This window comes from Papio anubis, chromosome 11 (assembly GCF_008728515.1).
Source record: "Papio anubis isolate 15944 chromosome 11, Panubis1.0, whole genome shotgun sequence".
Taxonomy (NCBI): Eukaryota; Metazoa; Chordata; class Mammalia; order Primates; family Cercopithecidae; genus Papio; species Papio anubis.
Window position 1 is genome coordinate 86,195,799 of NC_044986.1, and position 24,040 is coordinate 86,219,838.

The 24,040-nt window shown below is 41.3% G+C and overlaps 1 protein-coding gene across 13 annotated transcripts in view; it reads right to left on the reverse strand.

The window, feature by feature from the left end:
* Positions 1-24,040, reverse strand: part of ERCC6 (ERCC excision repair 6, chromatin remodeling factor) — an 82,244-nt gene that overhangs the window by 52,283 nt on the left and 5,921 nt on the right. For 7 of the 13 annotated variants that reach the window (XM_021943251.2, XM_021943250.2, XM_021943243.2 and 4 more), the window contains 5 exons: positions 23,559-23,994; positions 21,542-21,662; positions 20,740-20,859; positions 19,199-19,307; positions 14,561-15,308 (listed from right to left, as the gene is read on the reverse strand). In XM_021943251.2, the coding sequence (XP_021798943.2) occupies positions 14,561-15,308; positions 19,199-19,307; positions 20,740-20,859; positions 21,542-21,662; positions 23,559-23,980 (1,520 nt within the window). In that variant the 5' untranslated portion in view covers positions 23,981-23,994. Of the gene's footprint in view, positions 1-4,367; positions 7,625-14,560; positions 15,309-19,198; positions 19,308-20,739; positions 20,860-21,541; positions 21,663-23,558; positions 23,995-24,040 lie in introns of those variants that run through there. The other 6 variants (XM_021943244.2, XM_021943249.2, XM_021943252.2 and 3 more) reach the window with 5 other exon arrangements.

The window sequence follows — 24,040 nt, forward strand, 5'->3', positions numbered from 1 at the left end:
TCACCACAGGAGTAAAGACACCTAGTCTTCAGATGGTACCTGTTGGCATATCTCAATTTAAAAATTCTGTCACAAATTTGTAAATAGTAAACCACCATTAGGTATGGCAGTCTTTTACGTGATAGTAACAAAAATAGATACAGATTGACTTAAAATTGGTAGGCAGTGGGTAAGAATTAAGATCTGGGCCAAGTAAGCTGAAATCTTAAAAATTAGAAATGACCTCAAAATGTCTAAATTCTGTTATTTCAATAAGTAGACCAGTTAACTGAGAAAAAGCAGAAGGGAGCAGTAAATAGTCCAATATTCACCCTTTTAGAAAACAAATAACTTTTTCATGTTCTCTATTCTCTCATTTTTAAAAATCCACACACGTAATAGTCACAGCTGCAGCCACATAAAACGAAGTGGTGGGCATGGTGTTCACTGGCTGTGTTTCTAGCTCCTCACAGAACTGCCAGATTCAGCCTGCTGTCAACTCCACTGGCAGCCAATTACAAGAGAAGCTGGGAACAAAAATAAACCTAAAATTCCAGTCAGATGCAGACAAGAGAAAACACTCCCTGGTTTCCCTACATTCATGCAGGAATGAGAATCTGGTCCAGGCTGTGGGGCCTGGGGCTGAGACTGTAATAATCATCTGTCAGAAGCAACTCAGACCCAGCACAACCAGTTGAACGACACTAGGAACAATGCTTCCTCCAGTTGTAACCTATTAGGGTGCCTCGTCAATGGAACCCTGAAAGCTAGTTGCTGTCATTTAATATATTTTAGAAGAATTTTCAGCACTCCAAGGATGTTCAAAATAAGTAAGTGGAAAGACACAGCTAGCTACCACTGTGCCATACCATGTATGCAGCCTCCTCATCTCTGTGCACCTGCATTCCTGTACTGTCCCCAAATCCTTCCCCTAACACACATATCCACAGAGTCAGCAGACCTTTCATACCCTCACTCACGCAGCACCTCCACTCACAGAAACCTCCCATGACCAGCCAGATTTAGGCGTCCTCTCTTCTAAGGGCCCTCCCAATCCCGTGACATCTTGGACACACCTGGGAACTCTACTACAGTGCCCATCAACTATAGCATACTGTGAAATCCATACCAGTGTCCTCCACTGGACTGGAAGCCACCTGGGGACAGACACTGTCCTAGCCATTTTTATAGCACTAGAGACTGGTATAATGCCTCCTCATGGCAGACAGTAAGTGCCGAATGAATGAATGAAGTTCATAATTGGGTTAGGGAAAAGGAAGATACAGACAGAGAAGCATGGCTTGAAAATGGTCAAAAGGGGTCATCCAGAAATAGGTTCTGGAAACTTTCTGTTCTATCTCATTTAGAGCCTACCTCTTGCTGCATTTCCTACTCCTTCTACCCGTATGACTTTAAAGCACTGCTCCTAGCTCTGTCCACTGGATAAAAATGGTTAAGGTTAGTTACAAAAAAATGACCCACAATGAGGGTGGCTGTAACATCAGATAAGTTCTTTATTTAGAATCTTATAACAAAAAAGAGATAAGGAGAAGGAAAGCTCATTATTTTGAACAATAAAAAGGTAAATAAATAAAATAAAAATTGTGTGATTTAAGTCTGAGCTCCATTTTTTGGGTTCATCACCAGCAGGTGACGGTAAGGAGCCTGGTTTCTGCACGCTGGCTGACAGGAAGAACCAGGAGCCCTGAGTTTGGTCCCAAGCTTCCCCAGGACCAGGTGGGAAAGGCTGGGCAAAAGAAGTACCTTCTTATGAAAGAATTCTTATGACGGGAAAAAAGTCTAGCCTTAAACTGTCTTTACATTACTAGGAAGGAAATAGTGTTTTTGATGTTCCTACTTTCATTTGTTTCTTTAATATATACATGTAAAAGTCACAGCTGCACCCAAATAAAACAAAGTAAGTATGTTGTTCATCTTATTTTTTTCTTTTTCTTTTTTTTTTTGAGACAAAGTCTCACTCTGTCACCTCAGCCGGAGGGCACTGGCGTGATCTCAGCTCACTGCAACTCCCACTTTCCAGATTCAAGCAATCCTTGTGCCTCAGCCTCCAGAGTAGCTAGGACTACAGGCATGCACCACCATGTCCGGCTGATTTTTGTATTTTTTGGTGTAGATGGGGTTTTGCCATGCCGGCCAAGCTGGTCTCAAACTGACCTCAAGTGATCTGCCTGCCTTGCCTTCCAAAGTGCTAGGATTACAGGTGTTAGCCAACATTCCCGATCCATCAAGGCATTTTCTAACTCCTAAAGCCCCTGTCAGGCTCCAGTGGTGGCCACTGGAGGAGAACCCAGCAACAGACACAGATTTAAGATAACCACAGATAAGTGAAAACAATGTAGGCAAAAGAGGTGCATTACAGGCCTTTAACTAGTAAGGGGAGGCCTGAACTTTAGAAAACATAATGTAACATTATTGAATCTGCCTCCTCCACCACAAAATGAGCCAAATAATGACTTTTTATGAGGACTAAATGAAATAATGTATGTACATTATACTTTTGAAACTACATAAATTTCAGATGCTATTAACAGTTGGCAGATTACACAAAAAGATTGAGAAATTTTAATTAATTGCAGGTTAAACGGGAATAAAAAATAGCAAATGTCAAAACACCTATTGCAATCTTAGGCCAGCAGGAGCTCAGTTTAACCCCCAAGCATAGAAGACTGTCATGCCAGTTCACTCCATACTGGTCAGTCAAGATCGGCAGGACATTCCAGTCAGGACATCCTATCATCCAGGACAGCAAGGAGGCTGGAAATCAAGCCAAAAGAGAAGACACAGAAGAGGTACAAGAGAAGGATCTGGTACATCTACCTCAGAATACAACTGTGAGAAACCACACCGCAATCTTGACCTACCTACACTTAGAACCAAGGGGCATGTTGCACGGTTTGTCCCCTAGACAGATGTCTGGTGCCCCCTAGTGTGTTCAAAGGAGAAATAATTATACTTCTTCCCAATATTGATACCGTACTTATATTTTTATAGACATTTTATCATTAAGTGGGCCTTAAGCTTATTTTTTAAAATGTATAAAAGGTACCAAAAGCATAATATCAATAAAACAAAATTTGTAACAGCTAACGATTTTGCTATGCTTATGACAGGTTGAACAGTCCTTATCCAAAATGCTTGGGACAAGAAGTGTTTTGGATTTTGGAATATTTGTGTGTATACACAATGAGATATGTTGGGATGGGACCCAAGACTAAACATGAATTCATTTATGTTTCATATTCATTCATTATGTTTCATAACTTATACACACAGACTGAAGGTAATGTTATACAATATTTTCTGCATGAAACAAAGTTTTGACTGTGTTTTGACTGAGACCCAACATATGAGGTCAAATACGGAATTTTCCACTTGTGGCATCAGGTTGCTAAAACATTTTCAGATTTTGGATTTTCAGACCAGGGATGTCAACCTGTGGTATCAATTGTTAAACTGCCTTTACTTGTGAAAGATCACATTTTCATATCAATATTTATACACCCTCCTTCATGGTTCTCACAGACCCTCATTTCAAGCATCTTACTGCCTTGGTGGAATCTCTGTCATAACTTTTAGCTAGTGGGCGTGTAACAAGAATAGCTAATATCTACTGAGTGCCTGATGTATGCCAAATATCTTACACATATCATCACCCATGAAGAAGGTACTGCTGTGATCCCCATCTTACCCCATCTTGTGAGTGGACACACAAGACCTCAGAGCTACTCGGCAAGGCTCTGGCACTCACTCCATGGCCCGTGGTGTCTAACCCGTATGCTATTTACTGCCTCCTTAAGGAAAGTCAGCTAGCTCTGGACAAGTTTTGTTTTGAGATTACATATATACCCATACATACATATTTTTTAACTGGGTCAGAAAACAAATAGTAATTATGACTGACAGTGATACTGGGCACTGGGCACTATTTTAAGTATTTCACATTTATTAATTCATTTAATCTTTACAACTTAATAAGGAAGATACTGTATGTATGAGTCCATTTTCACACTGCTATAAAGAAATACCCAAGACTGGGTAATTTATAAGGGAAAGAGGTTTAATTGACTCACAGTTCGGCATGGCTAGGGAGGCCTCAGGAAACGTACAATCATGGTGGAAGGTGAAGGGCACCTTCTTCACAAGGTGGCAGGAGGAAGTGAGTGCAAGCACAGGAAAAACTTCCACTTTTAAAACCATAAGCTCTTATGAAAACTAACTGTCGTGAGAACAGCATGGGGGAAACTGCCCCCATTATCCAGTCACTTCCCATCAGGTTCCTCCCTTGACACATGCATTACAATTCAAGATGAGATTTGGGTGGGGACAGAAAGCAAAACCATATCAATACTATTGTTATTGTTATTCTCTCTTTTTTCTTTTTTTTTTTTTTTAACAGTCAAAGCAGACAGGGAGAAAGAAAGGAAGCTGTCCAAGATTACCAATGAGTTAAGGAAAAGATTCAAACCCAGATAATCAGGTTCTAGAGTCTATATTTCTATCTGTTACATAATACTGTCTCCAAAAAGTATTTTCCAAACTCCCTAGTACCACTGCTTTTCTCACAGTGCCAGCAGAAGGGTCCTCTTTAACTGCCACAGAACAAAAGCAATTGCACAAGAACAAACCAAATTCTAAACCTTCAAACCATATGTTGTCTTTAAAAAACATCAGGACTAAGGTTTAAAGAAGGGAAAGACTGCCTTCATTTTTGTACAATAACAAGATTCCTTCTCCACCTTAATACTGTGCAAGGTAAGTCAAAACTCACTTTTCACTACACCCTTGCAAACTTTTCCAAGTAACAGTAAAATCAGTGTAGCAGTTCTTCGAACTATACATAATCTAGGCTGAACAATCATGTAATATACATTTTATACTAAACAAATCAATGTACACAACTGCCCATACCAATACACAAAAAGGACAGAATACACATTAATGGGAATTGTCAAATATTAGTAGCCCAAGATCATATTAATAAAACAAACATGCCGTCTCCAAAACTTCAAGGAAGTCACCTACCGCGGTGCTCAAATTTCAAAACAGACCTTATTGCTCTACTGTAATATTTTCATGTTGCAAGGGTCACTGTACACAGAGCAGTTTAAATCTGCACTGTCTGTAAGGAAAAAGCTGTGTATCACACAGTTAAATCATTCTTAATAGAGTGACATTTCAACCTCAGGATCATTCTCTACTTATTGCAATATCCATTTAAGAAATTCAACAACAGAGGCACAATGAGTACAATTTGATTTTTAAAAATATATTCAGGCACCAAGCTGGGTATTTAATATAGTTTGCATTCTGTAGTATGATAGGCTTTCTATTTCAGACAGCTAAGAATCCCTTACAGATTAGTCTAATTTGCTAAATAGAGATACTTGGTGTTTTACTTTTCTTATCTGCCTTTTTATGGTCTATCTGGGTAAACTTAATTGGCACATCTGAGCAGATGAAATACCCTCAGTTAGGAGTGCAGATCTCATGGAGTAAATTAAGACTGATGCAGACAATTATGCCCAGAGCCAAAAATGAAAGGTATGTAGAGCAGGAAGCAAAATTAGTCTTCATTTGTGTCTCAGCTTTGTTATTTAAAAGAAGCCAATGTGCTCTACATCTTTAACCCATTTATGTCTAAGGTTACAATTTTTTTAATTTTTGCATTAAATTCATATATGTTACCTAGAAAAATTCAAGGAACAAAAATCTGAAGATAAAAAAAATTTATTATGTTCCATTGTTATGTGACGTTCCAAAATTGGAACACTAGGCAAAACCACTGTACATAATGTATAAAATTATGTTTCTTGTCTCAGGAGGTGGTGACACCTGCTATTCAGTGTGATATTCAACGGAACACTTCACATGTAAGGCAACATCACATTTTTCACATCGAAAAGTGGTGTTCTTATGACATTCAGCGCACCGCGTTTGCTTTCCCTGTTTGACTATCACATGATTTATGCCATCATAACGGGAGTCAATGTTACGCTTCTGAGGTCTTCCTTTTTGGCCAGGTTCTGGAGGATGACCATGGGTCTCCAGATAATGGCATACCACACGCCGACGAAACTCCAGAAAATCCACTGGTTTCTCATCATATGTTTTATGCAATTGCCAAGCATTTTGTAAGACCAATTCGAAACAGAACAAAAGAGGGCTTGAATACCATTTCTTTCCACGGATTGAGGCCCGATACTTATCAATGTTTTCATCAGCTCTGTCTACGCCTCCCATGAATTGGTTATACACTTTGATCATGTTTGGCTGCTGAACTTGGATCTTCTTTTTCAATTTCTGGGAATAACGACTGACAAGACACAGGGGATGGATACCAGCACCAGATGAGGCAACAGTGACAACACTGTTATCATTCCATCTGCAGACAATATTGCCTTTGCCATCAATTCGATAATCAAATGTGCCTCTTTCTTTTTTCTTTAAAGCTACATCTGATTCCAATGGAACTTTGTCAATGTGATCCTTTCTCACTGTACCTGTTGCCTGATGTCCCATTGAACTGAGCTTATCAAGAAGTGCAATACTCGTGAAAAAGTTATTGAATACAAAATGGTATTGTCCAGGGTGTGCCTCTGTAAGTGCCTCACTAAACTGAAGGACAAGTGACGCACCAACACCATATTCCTCATGTTTAGTATTTGGGTTTTTACCCTGATACGGCTGAAACCAGCAAATGTAGCCCAGACAGGTGGCACCACACCAAAACTTATAGCCAAACCGAATGGGCTTTCCCCGAATAAACTGTTTGCACCCATGACGACCAAAATAAGGAACCATGAATTCATCAAAGCTGAAATATGTTTCATTTGGAACAAATTTCATGCATCTCTCATTGAGTTTGCTTATGAGAGGTCGCAATTTGGAAAATTTGTCCACTGGATCCAAATCTGCATTGTCAGCAACATGCAAATTAGAAAATATAGTTTCAAATCGGTCACGTCTCATGGCAGCACTAACCAGTACATTATGCACATCCGTTCTTTGTTCCCAAAACATACGCCTTCTAGGAACTGAAACATAACCACTCAGAAAAATAATTCCCAGAAAACATTTGAATTCAGAGCTAGTCAAGCCAAGATGTACACCTTTACTGTCAGCATATAAGTTGGAGTACTTGACAATGAGTTCAATGACCTCGTCATCAAGAAAAAGTTCAAGAATTTCTGTGGGAGTTCTCATTTCGGTGAAGAAATCGTTTGGTGGTGCTGTAACTCTACCTGCTACGGGTTGTACAGTTAGGTCGGCTTTTTTCCATTTGCAAACAATTTTTGTCATTTTCCTCCTCCTTGATGGTGGAGGTTGCTGCACAGTAGACGTAGATGGAACTTCGTCAGGAGAGTCATCTTTAGGTGCGTATGAGGGATCATCTGAGTCAGACTCAGCATCAGAGCCATCTTGAATAAGATACGCAGCTGTGTGCAACAAAGAACCTGGCAGATTTTTTATTGTTCCACCTTCTTCATCTCCTGATTCCTCATCAGAAACAGGTGCTGTAGCATTTTCAGGTGGTTGTATTACTATAGCACTTGCTTCTATGCTGTCATCTGTCTCTAAAAGGTCAGTTATTTCATGTAAACTTAGTGTTCGAGGCATCTTGGGACTAAAACGGAAAAAAGGTATTATTAGTCCTAGTGGTAGTGGTTTTGCCTAGTGTTCCAAAAATGGAACATGAAAAATGTCAAACCCATAACTAATGCAACAATAATACTTTCTGTATTTTCTTTTTACTGCACAATAGCATAACTAATAGAGAAGTTATTCTTTTAAAATTACTAGTATAGAATGTAGTGCAATAAAGTTATATGTACCTGTCTTTGGATACTTCCTCAAAAATGTTTCTGAAAACTCACATCACTTTTGACAAGCTCCCAGCATGCCAGTATCTGTAGCAGTAACTAACTCTGTGCACCACGTGATAACATGCACCCTCAGGAGGCAGACGTGTGAAAAATCAGACCTTGGCAATGACATTGAGCAGTAGGGTATAAATAACTCCCACATGCTTAGCGTTCCAATAATGGAACACTAGGCATAAATAGGTTTTAAGAGTGTAACTTTTTCTTTCAACTTATAGATTCCTAAAAAAGAAAAAAAAACATGGGCATCGTTCTTTCTTTTTTTTTTTTCTCCCAGGCTCAAGTGATCCACCCGCCTCGGTCTCACGGGTAGCTGGGACTACAGGCGCACACCACCACACCCAGGTAACTTTTTCTACTTTTTGTAGAGGTGGGGTTTCACCATGTTGACCAGGCTGGTCTCGAACTCTTGAGCTCAAGCAATCCTCCTGCCTTGGCCTCCAAAAGTCATGGGTTTACTGGTATGAGCCATTGTGCCCGGCCAGGCTTATTTCTTGAGAAAAATGAACTCTCAGAGAAGTTAAGAACATTCTTAAAATCATTATATTTAGGTTTCTGGGTAAAATCTCAAACTTTTACTAAATTCAGATTTTGGGAGAGTTTTGTTTTTTCTCTTTAATTTGAGTTTTAAAAAAAAAAAGGCACGATCAAATCAACCTCCATATTGTCAGCTGGCCTTTGCTGAAGCACAGCCTAAAATTGCTAAATCCTCATCGGGTACAAACCAGGATCCAAATTAAGGACAGACAGGACAATCCCAGTGCAAACAGGTGCTAGACAGAAGGAAGAGGTTCCCGGAAGACAATAAAATGGAAACAGGCTGGGAGGGTGGTGGTTCTCAGGGCACTGCCTTTAGAAGCATTTCAAGATAGGAATGGGACAATGGGGTGGAGTTGGCCCCCATCAAGTGGAGGGAGAAACCAGGCACTGAAGCAATGCTTGTCCGAGTCTGCTGCAGCAAAGCAAGCTGTGAGATCACTCTCATGTGTCCCAAACCACCTTCAGACCCCTTCTCCTTCTCCAAGCCCTTCCACTGACTGCTACCTTGAGCAAATGACTTCATCTCTCTGGGCTCAAAGTCCTATCTCCTGGGTAGCTGTAAGGATTAAACAAATTAACCTATATAACAAGAAGAACCACAGGAACCACTAAGAGGTACACATTCAAACATGTCAGCCATCATTGTTCTTGTGCACCACCCCTACCCCCGCCCCCACCCCCACTTAATGCCACCCGTGCTCAGGCCCTCAAGGCCTCAACGTTCCAAATCCACAAGACTCTCTTCATAACAGTCATCCTACTTGGCTTGACCCCTCAGCATCTGAAATGCTGAGAGCTACCTCCTCAGAACAGTGGATGTGCACAACCCAACCCTCCCAAGCCAGGATCCAATGGGGCCCTGGCCACAGAGGCCCAGTGCTCAGGGGAAGGACAATGAAGAGTATTATCTTCACAGGAGATTACGTCTCACAGACTATTAGAACACATGCTGTAAGACTTACACAATGAATAGAATCTTTATCAGCCCTTTACATCTCAAAGTTACTCATATAAAAAAGGTAAAAAATAGGGCACAAGAAAAACCTTTAGGATCAAAAATGTATTAAAAACCAATTATACCAACAGACATCAAGACTACAGATTCAGGTTACACCAGATCATGAAGTAAATTCGATCCCTATCCACACCATACTTGCCAGGTCTTCCATACTCCTGAGCCATCTCCCTATATCCTCATCCAATTCCCAGACCACAGGCTTAGGTTTTTGGTTTGGTTTCCAGTCCAACGGAGGTGGGGGCAGCTATGTGTTGATTCTTGGCACCACCCTGTGGTCATACCTAAATATTGCACCTTCTACTCAATCCCCCAAAGGGAAGGAAACACAAGTATGTAGAGGGCCCAGCCAACTTAAAATCTCAGCTCTACTTCACAGTAAGACTGTGGGCAAGCCAATTAACTGGAGGGGCCATGATTATAACCATGTAAAGATGTGTATTCACAGAACCAAAGACTGGAATGACATGTAGAAAACAAAAACATAAAAAATAGAGGTCATTTTTTCATCTTAATATTATCATACTTTTACAATAAAAAACAGGGACTCATCAGAAGTGCTGAAAGGTGGCGAGGGAGCCTTCAAACCATTCAGAGGAACCAACTCAAATCCACTTCAGGCTGTGTGTTTAGCAGCTTAGCCCAATGCACCAGGTCATCTGAGGAGACTCAGGCACCGCCTACTGAAGAGTTCATTTCTGAACTCCCCACTGTGTTTCCCTGATCGGGGTGGGCACAGGTTGGGGATTTATCCCAGAGGCAATTATTTGCTGAGTGTGGCCCAAAGTAGAGAAAAAAGCATTACATTCTCAAGACTCAACATCCTTACCAACAATGCTTTCCAACTGCCTCAAAGCTCTCCTAAATGAGAATACAGTTATTTCTGAACAAGGGCCTGTGGACCATGAAGAATGTCACCAAGCTCCCCCCAGAGTCAGCGGGAGCCCAGCCAAAGCACAAGTGCAATGCCCAGCTCCTCCTGCCCCGCATCTGCCACCTCGGACTCCCCAGGTTGAGCTTAGGCCCCTACCCACTGAAAGTGTTCCCCATGTGATTCTGACACACACACCCCACAAGAACTAGATGATCTATGACATATAGCATTTAGCTAAGGCTCCCTGCCAGGCCCTCCCCTGTGTACATACAACTGTGCAGGGCACATAAAAGAAGATTTTTGAGAAACTGATATACAAACTGCATTAGCCAAAAGCTGCAGCCCCAAAAAGAAGAAATATGTAAGATTGACTTATTTCCATCCCTAGCTCCCAAACCTGATAGTGATCAGAGCCACCTGGGAACATATTTTAAAAGTCCTGCCCGGTGACCCCATGCTAGACTTCCTGAGTCAGCATCTCCAGTGTTGGGGGCTTCCAGTGACACTGCATATTCAGTCTGTGGGTGGGGAAGCTTTGCTGTTGTCTGTGCTTGTTGCCAAGGAAGTAGTCTGTGAGGGCAACAACTTAAATAATAACCACTGGCAGATGAAAACAGAGTAAGAGCTTGGGGGAATGAGTTTAAGTCAAATGATAAATGCTAACCCTAGTCCTGGCAGCAAGAAGAGACAAAAACATATCTGGAAGTGCATCTTCTCACTCAGGATGCAACCCATCTATGCCCACAGCCTGACCAAGCAGCGCTGACCACTGCTGGACAAAGAGGCAGGAGTCAGTGACATTTGTTTCCTATGGCAAGGTTGGCAACTACCTAGCATGAATGTTGCTAGTTCCCCACTGTGCGTATGATAGACATCACTAAGGAACTGCAGACTCTTTCCCAGCCCACCCAAAAAGGGCCTCGGAGCCCCCTGAATAGACTACCACTACCCAGAAATCAGAGCTGGCTGGAGAGTGAAGCCCACCTGCCCTCCCTGTCCTCAGCTTCTCTGCATATTGTGGCATCACACCAACCTCCAAGGCAATCCAAATGAGAACCCTGAGGAAATAATGTGCCTCCAAAGCAAAGCAAATTCCTTCCCTTCTCAATGATGTACCTGGAGCTTAGGGGCAAATGTGTAACGTTGTTAATTGGGATAAGGGCCATATTAATATATCTGAGCTACCCAATAAGACGAGGCCCTACACTGGATGAACTTCCTCCACAGTCTCTCCCAAATATCTCAATCTGAATTCATTATTCCCTTCACACTTGGTTAGGTCCTATTTGTGCCCAAGTCCATCAACGGACTGCAAATTTTTTGCCAGAAACCCTTGAAGCCAGTCCAAGGATGCAGACATGCATTCCTGACATGAAAGCAAAGATAAAGCTATGTGGGCTGACCTCGAATATGTCAACTGGGAAGTGAATCAACAACATGGAGGTAACAAGGACTGGGGACAAGCGCCCTGATCTTTATCACCCTGCAGGGGAAAGGTTCATACGAAATGTTCGGTCTTCTGGGCCACCCAGGGCTGTCTTGGCTGCACAGCCTGGACTAGGTAAGTAGCATGTAGATGCTCACCAGGAACCCACATCACTCAAACACTGAAGGTGTGTTAGTCCTATTAAATCTTTATTTGGCACCTGGAGCTCCCAGGCCCACAATGTGCAAAGCAGTAGTATATTTTAAGAAAGCAGCAGACCTCACAATCAACAGCCAATAGCAAATGGAAACTGTGGTAGCACAAAATTAAAATGAAAAAATAATGTATGTTTTATAAGACCTGTATATCATTGACCATAGAACCGACAGAACATTTACTTCTAAGCAATGGCTCATCCATCCTGTATGATATGAAATGGTATGAAAACCAGGGAACCCACTGAGGAGCTGGCCTCGAGATACAGTTCAGTGCAGAGGAGGAGGCAGGAGAAATACGTGGGAAGGGGGAATACACGGTTTGAAAAATGGTTAAAACTTCAAAGACTGAGCTAAGAGTCTGAGCCAAATGAAGGAAAGCAGGATCCAAGGTGCGACTGCCCAGTTCCATAAAGAAGCTATGGAAAGGGCTTGACGGGAAATTCCTAGTACCAGCTAAAACAAAGGCACCTAGTTAGGGTGAACCTAGTGCCAGTGAAAGGCCAATGGCTCTCACGCTGAGAGAATAAAGAGGATGAGATATCCAGAAGTTACCCACTCTCACTTCCTAGAGTTGAAAAGAGCATTATAATTAACAGGCTATACCCTCAGTAAAAGGTGTTAAGTTCAGCTAAGGGTGCCTACCCTGAGAACTATTTCTAAATTCTAACGCCCCCCAAAAAACTAATTTTCTATGTTTTAAACTATATGACTTATTGTAATCATCCATCATCAAACCATTGCTAAGACAAGCAACCCTAAAGGTCTTTTTGTTTCTCAAGGGAATAGCATTACCATTTCAATCAGTCTACGAAGATCAGCAATGAGTAACAAAATATAGAGAGACTGGCAGTTCTAATATGCTTCTCAATCCTGAGCATTTTATTTTCCTTTAACATCCCCCAATCCAGATAGCACCAAAGGAGACGTAATACAAATATTTCAATGTGGATATCTGCAGTTTAACAGCCTTAATAACTGTAGCTATAAAATGTTAAGAGCTAACGTATTTTGGTGGCAATTAAGAGTTATTGATATTTCTGAAATTCATTTGAGATTTTACTGTAGCTTTAGCAAAATATTGGCTCTGGAAATAATAAATTGTTTTACAATCTTAACGTTATTAAGAAAAACTGACTGCCATAAAATTAAACTAAACCCACATTTAAAATTCAGTCAAAATAAATTGCTCTCGATCAAAATACTGATATATTTTAAACATATTTAATATTGACCCAATTTAATTGGAAAAATATATATTGCTCCATTTATAATCAATATGTTGAGATTAACACTTTTATTAATTCCTTGCAGTAGTTAAGAAAAAGCCTGACACTGCTCACTGTTCAAGAGTACTGGGCAACATTCCTCAAACAACTTTACAGGTAATAAACATGCACAGAAACGAAAGCTGCACTGAGGGATGACAAATATACGCCAGCCCTCATCTGTGCATTATTACAGAAGGTGCTACTAGAATGTGAGTGCCACAACTCTAAAGAACAGGATTTAAGTCACAGGTCCTCAAATTACTGTTTAAAAGAATTCTGACGCATCTATTTTGGAAAGGTTATGGTGTCTGTACTGTCTGGACAGGGGTTAATGAGCAGTTCTAAGTAACAAGAAAAAACACCAGGTCAACCTTCACTCACAAAGGCCAATAAATATAACAAACTAGGTCTCTTCACCTTGAGAAAGAAGAAAAAACTGTTGAGGATTGGGAAAAAGCCATCCCACTATCAAGTATTTTAAAAGTAATAAAGTTCCTTGTTCCCTTTGAATTCCTTACAGCTAAGTGAGCTCTAAGTCAAGGAGACCTGAAATGTGCAGCAGTAGCACAGTGCTCAGTGGGCCACCATGGGGAGGCCTGCAATGCCGATTATTCTTCCTGGCTCACAGAAAACGTGTGGCAATATGCAATTCAGACTTCGTGTTTCACATGTTCACCTTCCCTTTTATGGTGCTTGCTTTATACAGAGACAATGTCATGGAGCTAAAAGCCAAAGTCAGTCTCTAACATAAAAAACAACAGTGAAAAGAAAGGTATGCTGTGCATACAAAGTATACTTTTTGCACGATGGTAGTTTATAATTATGCAGATGACTATCTTCTCAAGACAAATGAAGGATTTACAAAAACAAGCTTATTCTTTCTATGCCAAAGCTTGTTTCAGCTTGTTTTTGAAGAAAAGTTCTCTAAAATTACTTTCCTGCTTCAAAAGGGAAAACAGAAACCCCTATCCAGTATGCATGACATAATTCACCCTTTTCTTTTTCCTGATACTTATTCTAGGATGACTGTAGATATCAAGGCGACACAGCTCACACTCAGCCCTCTGTATGCCTCTTGCCCCAGGCTTCCCTTAAGTTTTTCATCTTCGACTTGCCTCCAAATCCAAATAAAGACCTAGAAGTACATGCATTTGGGGCCAGCACCATTAAGGACTCAGGGGCCCCACTGCTTCTAGCAGGTTAAGGCTGCAGAAATCCAACCTCTGCATAATCGGGGGTCTAATATATTAAGCTGGATCTAGAATGTTTACATATTAATAAACCTGTCACCTAAGATAAAGCAAACAGTACAATATATTTATACTCCCCACAGACCAACCTTAACCGCTGCTTATAATAATCTTCATCTCCATCATCTCGGTATCTTCCTACTTTCCGACCTCCTCCTCCTCCTTCTCCTATAGGAGAAGCTTCAGCTTCTTCCCCAGAACTTGGGAAAAAGTCGTCATCAATCTCCTGCACTGGGACTTTCTTCTGCCGTTTCCGGCCCTTGGGCAGAGGCTTCAGCTCATAGTCAGTACGGTCTCCAGACAGGTCTGCCTCCACCCCCTCCACCTCGTCATCTTCCTCCTCCTCCTCCTCCTCTGTGGGGAAATACTCAGACTCTTCACCCTCAGAGTCTCCCTCTGCCTCTGGCCTCATGTCTGACTCCCAGGGTCTCCTTGCCTTTGGCAATCCCACTTTCCCCTGGAACTGCAAAGCCCTCTTCTGGAGTTTCTTGATGTGCTTTTTCAAACGCTCCTCTTTTTTGGACAGAACTTTGGCTTTCTTGTTTGGTTTGTTTTTACTTTGTGTTGGGGCCGGAGGCGTGACTGAGGCTGGAGCTTTTCTAGCTGGTCTTTTATTACAAGTAGCTTGCTTCTTCCTTTCAAAAGACAGTTTTGCTTGATCTGCCAAATACTTTTCGAAGCCTGATGCTTCATTGAGCATGATTTTTCTGGGCTTTTTCTCCTGTTTCTGAGGGATCTGGGTACCAAAAGGTGTCATCTGGCCAGTGCGAATGAGCTCTTCCCAGGCAGTCTCCTGGACAGGCATGAGCATGCTGCCAAGACTGGATGGCCCCGGCTCTGAAAGAACAATGGCAACGCGTTTTGCACTAGCATGAAACTTTTCAAGGGTACAAAAGAAATGCTCACTCTTTCAAGAAATATTAGGCAGCTACAAGTAACTCATATAAAAAAAAGAATCATCCATGTACTAAAGCATGTTACATACGAAGGACAGAATAAAATTTATTATAGCATCACACTATATTTAATATATTCCTGTTCAAAAAGATGACTTCTCAGTAACTTTTCTCCACAATATTTCACTATAAATATACTCTCTGCCATCCAAAAATAGGCTGATTACTCTATAAATACAGTTATAAATAGTCATATTTAGCTGTGTTTCCTTATCAGCCAAGGAACAGTCCATGAGGAAGCAAGCTCTGAAGTTCTCACATCATTGCTAAAACCAGCATTCAGATGGACTTAAATTCAAGAGACAGTAAAACCGAAAACAGGCATCTCAGGGATCACCACATATCTAAACAGGAAAAACATAAATGTCAGCTCTACGCTGCCCAGCATGGCAGTTACCAGTCACCTGTAGCTATTTAAATTTAAATTACATTAAGTTAAAAACTCAGTTCCACAGCTGCACTTGCCCTTTTTCAAGTGCTCAAGAGCTACACATGACTAATGGCTACTATAATGGGCAACACAGAGAACATTTTCATCACTGCAAAAAGGTCTATTGGAGAGCAGCACTGTGTTAGATATGTGAAGTTAACTGACGTGAAGACATGAACTAAAATTGGAAGTTACACCATAAGCGTAAAGTCACCCAGAAAGTATCCCTCTTTCATTAGTTGAAATTCATTTCTGGCAAAATTACCACATAATCAAAACACCAAAAGACATAAGGCTTAATAGGAAGGAATCCATATTCTAAAATCTATGACTCTTGCAGGCCAATGATACCCAGTTTTTCATTAAACTTGCACTGAAACAAAACACACATCTGAAAGTGCACAACTCATTAAGTGTAGAACTCAGTGAATATTCAGAAAATACGTACTCATAAACTAGCACCCATACCATATAACAGAAATTACCAGCACCACCAGATGAGCCCTTCAGGCTACCTCCCAGCCTCTATACCCCTCAAGATAATGATGGACCTGGACTCCTAATGTACAGACAAGTTGTGCCTGTCTCTGAATGCTACATAAGTAGAAATGTTTGTCCTGTGTCCACCTTCTTTCGCGCAACATTATGCTTTTGAGCTGCATCCTTACTGTTGAATGAAGCTGTAGTTTGTTAACTGTCACTGTTAATGCACATTTGAGTGGCTTCCACGTTTTGGCTACTAGAAATAATGTTATGAATATTCTGATGTACATCTTTCGGTAACATATATATATACACACACACACACGTGTATATACACACACGTGTATATACGTATGTACGTATATATATAAGTATATGTGTATATACGTGTGTATATATACATATATATACACATGTACATGTGTGTGTGTATATAATTATCTGAGTATGCTAAGCTTTAGTAGACACTGTCAGTTTTCCAAAGTATTACCTTCCAAAGTCCCATCAACTGCGTCAGAAAGTTCCAGCTGGTGCATATTCTTGCCATTCCATGTTAGCTGTTTTGGTAGATGTGTAGTGGTACCACATTATGGCTATAATTTACATTTCCCTGATGACTAACAAAATAGATGCCTTTCATGAATTTATCTTTTGGACAGTCTTTTTTGTATAGAAAGTGTTCCAGTCTTTTTCCCATTTTTCTTTGTCTATTTTTTTAAACGACTGCTAGTTCTTTATACATCCTAGATTTGAGTCCTTTGATTCACACATGTATTGCAAATTATCTTCTCCAGCTCAGTATCTTGCCTTTACACTCTCTTAATGTTATCTTCTGATGAACAGAAGTTCTTGGTTTTATATACAGTTTATTTAACAAATCTTTTCCTTTACACTGAGTATTCTGCCTCAAGTCTCAAGTGTTGGCTGCTGTCCAGACGGAGAGATGGAACCAGGAGCTCAAAAAAAGAGCAAAGCCAGATGTCTACAGATCTGTATAAGGTACTAGTAGAACCTAGGTGGCTGCAAAAGCCATGGGGATTAGATGACCAGGGAGAGGCAGTAGAACAAGAAGAGGGCTCAGAGAAATCCTGAGAAACATCAACATTTAAGATAATGCCAGAAATAACTATGCAGAAGTAGTCAGAGGGCCAAAAAGAAAACCGGTAGAGAAGTAGAGATCCCAGAAGGAATAGAAGTGTCAGCTGCTGTAGACAGGCAAAGTGGAACAAGGATAAAAAGGGGCTCCTGGATTTGAGGAGGTAGCTAATAACTCTAGACAATGTAGCTATTAACCCTACTACCAAAGTAGTAGCTGTTAACCCTGAGAGGTAGCTATTAACCCTACTACCAAAGTCAAAGTCACAGTAGGAGGTGAAAAACAACAGCAGATCTGAGACAGCCAGACAGGTACAAACATCTGTTACCAATGAGAAACACAGTACCAAGCAGTTAAAAGCACTGGTCATAGGCCTAATGAATTCTGAGAGACTGAACTTTAAAACCACGTATTTTTGGGCTGGGTGCAGTGGCTCACACCTGTAATCCCAGCACTTTGGGAGGCCAAGGTGGGCAGATCACCTGACGTCAGGAGTTCGAGACCAGCCTGGTTAACGTGGTGAAACCCTGTTTCTACTAAAAATACAAAAAATTAGCCAGGCGTGGTGGTGTGCACCTGAAATCCCAGCTACTTGGGAGGCTGAGGCAGGAGAATCACCTGAACCCAGGAGGGAGAGGTTGCAGTGAGCTGAGATGGTGCCACTGCACTCCAACTTGGGCAACCAGAGCGAAACTCTGTCTCAAAAATATATATGTGTATTTACATTTTTCTATTGCCTCAATTAATTCTTCATAACAATTCTCATCTTACTGAATAAACTTGTAAAGCTAGTAGAAAATAGTTGCTTAGAGAATTTAATGTTGGCCGGGCGCGGTGGCTCAAGCCTGTAATCCCAGCACTTTGGGAGGCCGAGGCGGGTGGATCACGAGGTCAGGAGATCGAGACTATCCTGGCTAACATGGTGAAGCCCCGTCTCCACTAAAAATACAAAAAACCAGCCGGGCATGGTGGCGGGCGCCTGTAGTCTCAGCTACTTGGGAGGCTGAGGCGGGAGAATGGCGTGAACCCAGGAGGCGGAGCTTGCAGTGAGCCGAGATCACGCCACTGCACTCCAGCCTGGGAGCACAGCGAGACTCCGTCTCAAAAAAAAAAAAAAAAAAAAAAGAGAATTTAATGTTAAGCAGCTTTAATCTGTATTTCAAATAGTCAATGCCTAAGCAGCCACCAACAATTTGTACACACACGCACACACACAATGACTGCAAAGATAATTTAGTTCCAGAGCTTATGAATTTTCCCAAAAGGTTTTCCAAAAGACAACTATCCAAGACAGTAATGTAAATGAAATACTGGCCACAGTATAACCTGAATGAAGATGTCTTTTCTTAAACTGATGCTTGGAAAGCCTGCCAAATACGCTCCTTAAAGACATGTGAGAGCCATTCTACAAATGGGGATTGATGATGTTGGGCTTCCAACTTGTAATTTAATCACAATGCTAGTTGTCTTTATCAAATTAACAATATAAGAATGTTTAAGATTTCCAATGTATTAAATGTAATAATAAATGTGTATCAGCAGCCTCCAATGAACTGAGTAAAAAGTTTACTTTAATTCTCTTTGAGAGGGATTTGGTTCTGCAAGTGTAAAGAATAAAATTTTCCTAAATCTGTTTTGACACTAAAGCAAAGAAATGGATTTTTCTCAAAACCCAGGCAAAGACTAAAGAGACACCCTCCACTGACTACAGGCATCAGGCATCAATTCAAGAACACAGAGAAACTGCTCCCAGCATTCTCACCTGCATCTTCCTCTAGACTGGCGTGATCTAGTTCAATTTTCACCTCTGCTCCTCCAAGGATGGCCTGGAGATGCTTTTGTTTTGCAGTGATCTTTTTTAGCTGTTGTTCCTTGAATGGTAAATATCGAAGACAGAAAATAGCAATGAAGTGATTTATTGTTAAATACAAAAGATAGCATTATGAAATTTTAAACTTTAATCCAAAGTAAAATAAAAATAAAATATACATTACATTATATAAAAATTCCATACATTACTATTACTAGAGAGCCCCATGTGAGCAACTACCACTTTTCTAGGAGTAAAGGGGCCATGAATATTCCCAGCAGACAGGCATGCCTGCACCACCATGCTCTCCTAAGGGCGGCAGACAGCCTTCTATGTGCCCGAGCCCTTAAATACATGGACACTGACCTGAAAGGTGGACTTGTTCTACTTGGTTTCCCCTTTACACACTGGGCAAAACCCTAAACTACTCTGTGTTTCTGATCTCCGGAGCCAATGGGCTATGGAAGTCAATAGGCCATAAGATAAGAAATAAAAACACAAATGTTCAGTTGAAAAAGTTAGTCCCCTTTGATAACCTACCATATTTATGACTGTCCTTTTAGTATTCTATCTAATCAAAAAGCCTTAAGAAAAAAATATATTTTGCCATGCCTCTTCACCCTGGCCACTCCAGACTCCTCTGTCTTGTTTCCTTCCACATCACTAGAACTCAGATATGTGCCCTTGGGCTTCATTGGGAAGGCCCAATGAACTGGGCCTGTGGTACCTGGTTCATCTTCCCAAAGTCAAGAAGTTTCAACTTCAAATATGAGTATGGGACTAGGGGAAATCCTGAACATAAATGCCACATTGCAATGACTTGCAGTTTGTTTTTTCTCAGTCTTACTCTCAGCAACATCCTGTTTAAAGCACTTTCCCTCTGAATAGTCTACCTAACCATCAAAGAGCTGTTAAAGACAAGAATGCATAATTAAGTTAGACTAGGACCTGAAGTGGTCTCAAGTTTGATGCTCTACACCCTTGAAATCCCAGCCCACCAGAAGCCCAAGAAGATATCTGTGCACATCAATTTCACATGCTCCCACGAGAGACCAGATATCCCCTCTCTGATTTGGGAGGAGCCACCTGCCTTGGGCAACTGCTAGCTTTGACCTTTGGGCTTGTATTCTGGAAGCAAGTGAGAGAAGATGGGATGGTGCAGACAACAGACTGGTGAGTGGAAAGTATAATAAAAGGAGGGCCACGTGAACTGAGTCTATGCACAGCCCTGCCCCTGGAGAGTTTAAAGAAAAGATGCAAGGACTCTACTCACTGCAGCGAATCAACTGTAAGCACAAGGACATCTGTTAGTCATTTGGGATGGCAGAACTGAAAAGGTTACAACTAGTCATTCCCATCTATTGCAATATATTTTCACAAAGGGGTACATAAATCCTAAAAAATGTTTCAAACCTCACAAAGCTGTACATAAATCCTTAAAAAAAGTTTCAAACTTCATAAAAATAATATCCGAAGTAACAAATATTCCCTACCCTTAAGTTTTCCAAAGCTAAGTACAGCTCCAGTGTGGCTGGGTGCTGACTGTACCACCCAAGGTGGGAAGAAGGGCCAGGCTCTCGCAACAGTGAGCAAAGGTGTGTGAGGGTCAACAGCTGCACTGCCAGGAAACAGAGTGGAGACAATCATAGGAAGCAAGGTTGAAGTAGAAAAGAATTCACACAAGACCAGGAGACTGAGGTCAGTGTGACCCTAAGCCGGGCCAAAGAAATGGTGATGCAGGAAGACTAGGGAAGTGCACCCAAGTGAGGCAAGCAACACCAAAAAGGAACTTTTCTCAAATACACAGATGGTCTCCAACTTACCAAGTTCTGACTTGCAATTTTTCAACTTTGCGATGGGTTTATCAGGGCATAACCCCATTATAAACTGAGGAGGCTCTGGACTTAACTACGGTTTGACTTACAATATTTTGACTTTAAGATAGGTTTTTCAGCGTATTAAATGCATTTTTGACTGACAATATTTTCAATTTACGATGAGTTTGTTGGGATGTAGCCCTGCCGTAAATCAAGGAGCAACTGTGTATGTATGGATGTGTGTATGGATGGATGTGTGTGTATATGTATCTGTGTTTTCTTAAATGCAATAGAATGGGATGTCAAAGGGAAACAGCAGAAAGATTAAACATAAAAAAGAAACCCAAAATTTCTCTACTGTAATTATAAGTATTTGCTTCACATCTTATAAGTGCTTTTTAAAATACTTCCTAAATTAAGTGGGCCTAAATGATGACTTTTTCAAAAATGCAATACTGAATATGTTATTCTGAATCACCTTATTATACTTCTGTCGTTTTACAGAATCTAGTTTCCTGTTGATGTCTCTGCTGGTGGCAGCTTGAGGGCTAAGCTGTTCAATAATTTTATTGATTTGCCTTAGTGATGTCGTACATGACCTGAAAAATAAGATAAATTGTCTATTTTCCACTCTGATAACATTTTTATAGCATAATATAAAGAGAAAAATGCTAAAAACACATCCCTTTTACTTCTTATTAACTAAAAGATAAAAGAAACTAAACCAGAATACATACCCTTATTTGCCACAAATAAAACTTTTAGGATCATTAGAGGTTTAAGATGACTGCTAGTGTTTTCTTTTATCTAGCGGATTTACATCAGCTCATTCCCATTTGTAAGCTGCTTCATTCATTCTACAAGCATTATTTAAGTGCCTACTTTATTCAAGACACTATGCTAGAATAATGTGCAATAAGTTGTTCTTTTACATGAAAAAATGCATACATGGGCTTTTTAACCCTGTTGCGGAAGCCAAAGTTTGGAAGCATCCTAAAAATGCTTAAACATTTTCTTTTTTTTTTTTTTTTTTTTTTTTTGAGACGGAGTCTCGCACTGTGTCACCCAGGCTGGAGTGCAGTGGCGCGATCTCGGCTCACTGCAAGCTCCGCCTCCCAGGTTCACGCCATTCTCCTGCCTCAGCCTCCGAGTAGCTGGGACTACAGGCGCCCGCCACCACGCCCGGCTAGTTTTTTTTTGTATTTTTAGTAGAGACGGGGTTTCACCATGTTAGCCAGGATGGTCTCGATCTCCTGACCTCGTGATCCACCCGCCTCGGCCTCCCAAAGTGCTGGGATTACAGGCTTGAGCCACCGCGCCCGGCCTTAAACATTTTCTTATATAAATCACATATCTGCGACAATATTTTTCTTCTACATAAATGGAAGATTCACTTACTATAGCATTAAACTTTGTGGTGCAAAGAAAACAAATCAATTTAAAATAAATTACTCCTAAAATAGACACCATAGAATTGTAGCTTCCAATTTTCAAAACACAAATTCAATCTTCTTGATGCTTGTGTAATTTGCTGTTTGCATCCTCTGTGGATTACAGGATAAACAATGCATATTACTGGCTGAGATACCACATGCCACCAGCCATCTAGCATCACTCTGCATGGAGACCCCACAACTTTCCTCTGTCACCTCTGTAGAAAGAGGACACATTTCCAAGATCAAATGTAAAAGTATCATTATAAAGAGTTGAGGTCCTCAACACCCAGTCTATAACCATGAATGTGCACCTGCTCCTGAGGAGACCAAAAGAACACACCAGGGAATGGTTAGCAGAAAACATGTCTTTGCAGTACCAACAGCCACATTCATGACAGCTCCACACTCCACCCTCCCCAGCTATCCTCTGCGACACTGCTCCATCCTCCATCCAGTTCAGCCCTTGCCTTCTTTCTTGCTTACCTGACACTGCCCAGAACACTGCCCAACAGGGGGCCAAGCAGCAATGATAAGTGAGCTCAACACCTCCCACTTCCCCTCTCCTGTCCTCACCTCCTACCCTGGCTCAGGTCTACAGTTTCCCCTATTTCTAGAATGCAAATCTGAAAAATTGCCCAAGGACTGAACACTAAGTTTGGGGACAGCAAGCTAGAAAGAAACTACTGCACAGAGAAAAATGTGAAGGTGGCGGAATGTATTCCTGGCATCTCAAATAGGAAACACCCGAATTTTAGGTGCACTTCTCCTGAGATCACTTTATGTACATGCTGGTGAACAGCCCTTCTCTTCTGGACATTATGCATGCAACTGGCTTTCATGAGCTGGACGGAGACTCTAACTACCATGTACAATGCCACTCCTGAGGGGAAGGGCTAGGGCTCAAAGATGAGGCTGAGGATTGCCCTTACTGACTCTGTTCTCCAAATAAAAGACTCTACACATCTCCTAAACTTCTGGAATACTAGAGCTCTCCATTACCTGAATATCCCCGTCATGTTTAACCACAACTTTTAAAGGAAGAAGACGGGCTGCACTCACGTGAGGTCATCCAGGACCGACCGATACTCCTTCTCTACGTCAGCGAGCTGGGAGGTACGGCTGGCCTCATGGATGGCATTGTCCACCTGCCGAAGCACACCCTGTTCCAGCACATCCTGGTCATAGACGTCCACACCCAAACCCTGCAGCTCAAGGGCCTGGGCGCTAGGCTCCACCGCCTGGATCTGATGTCGGTTGATATGCAGCAGGGCTGGCCCTCTCCTCGGAGCTGCTGATGCGCACCCCTCGGCAGAGGTGGACAGTCCGTCACCCACGGAACTAAAGGGCAGGTATTCTTCCACCTCCCCATCACCACCACTTTCTTGCTTGATTGCCATTTCTTCATTATTACTGACAGGTTGACTCTGTAAATAGTCTTGCTCCTGAGTTTGACTTGAGTGGGGGATTCCCTCATTTGGCATTCTCTACAGACTATCTAAAAGGAAAAAAAATTTATAAGCCTTTTCATTATGTAGGATTCA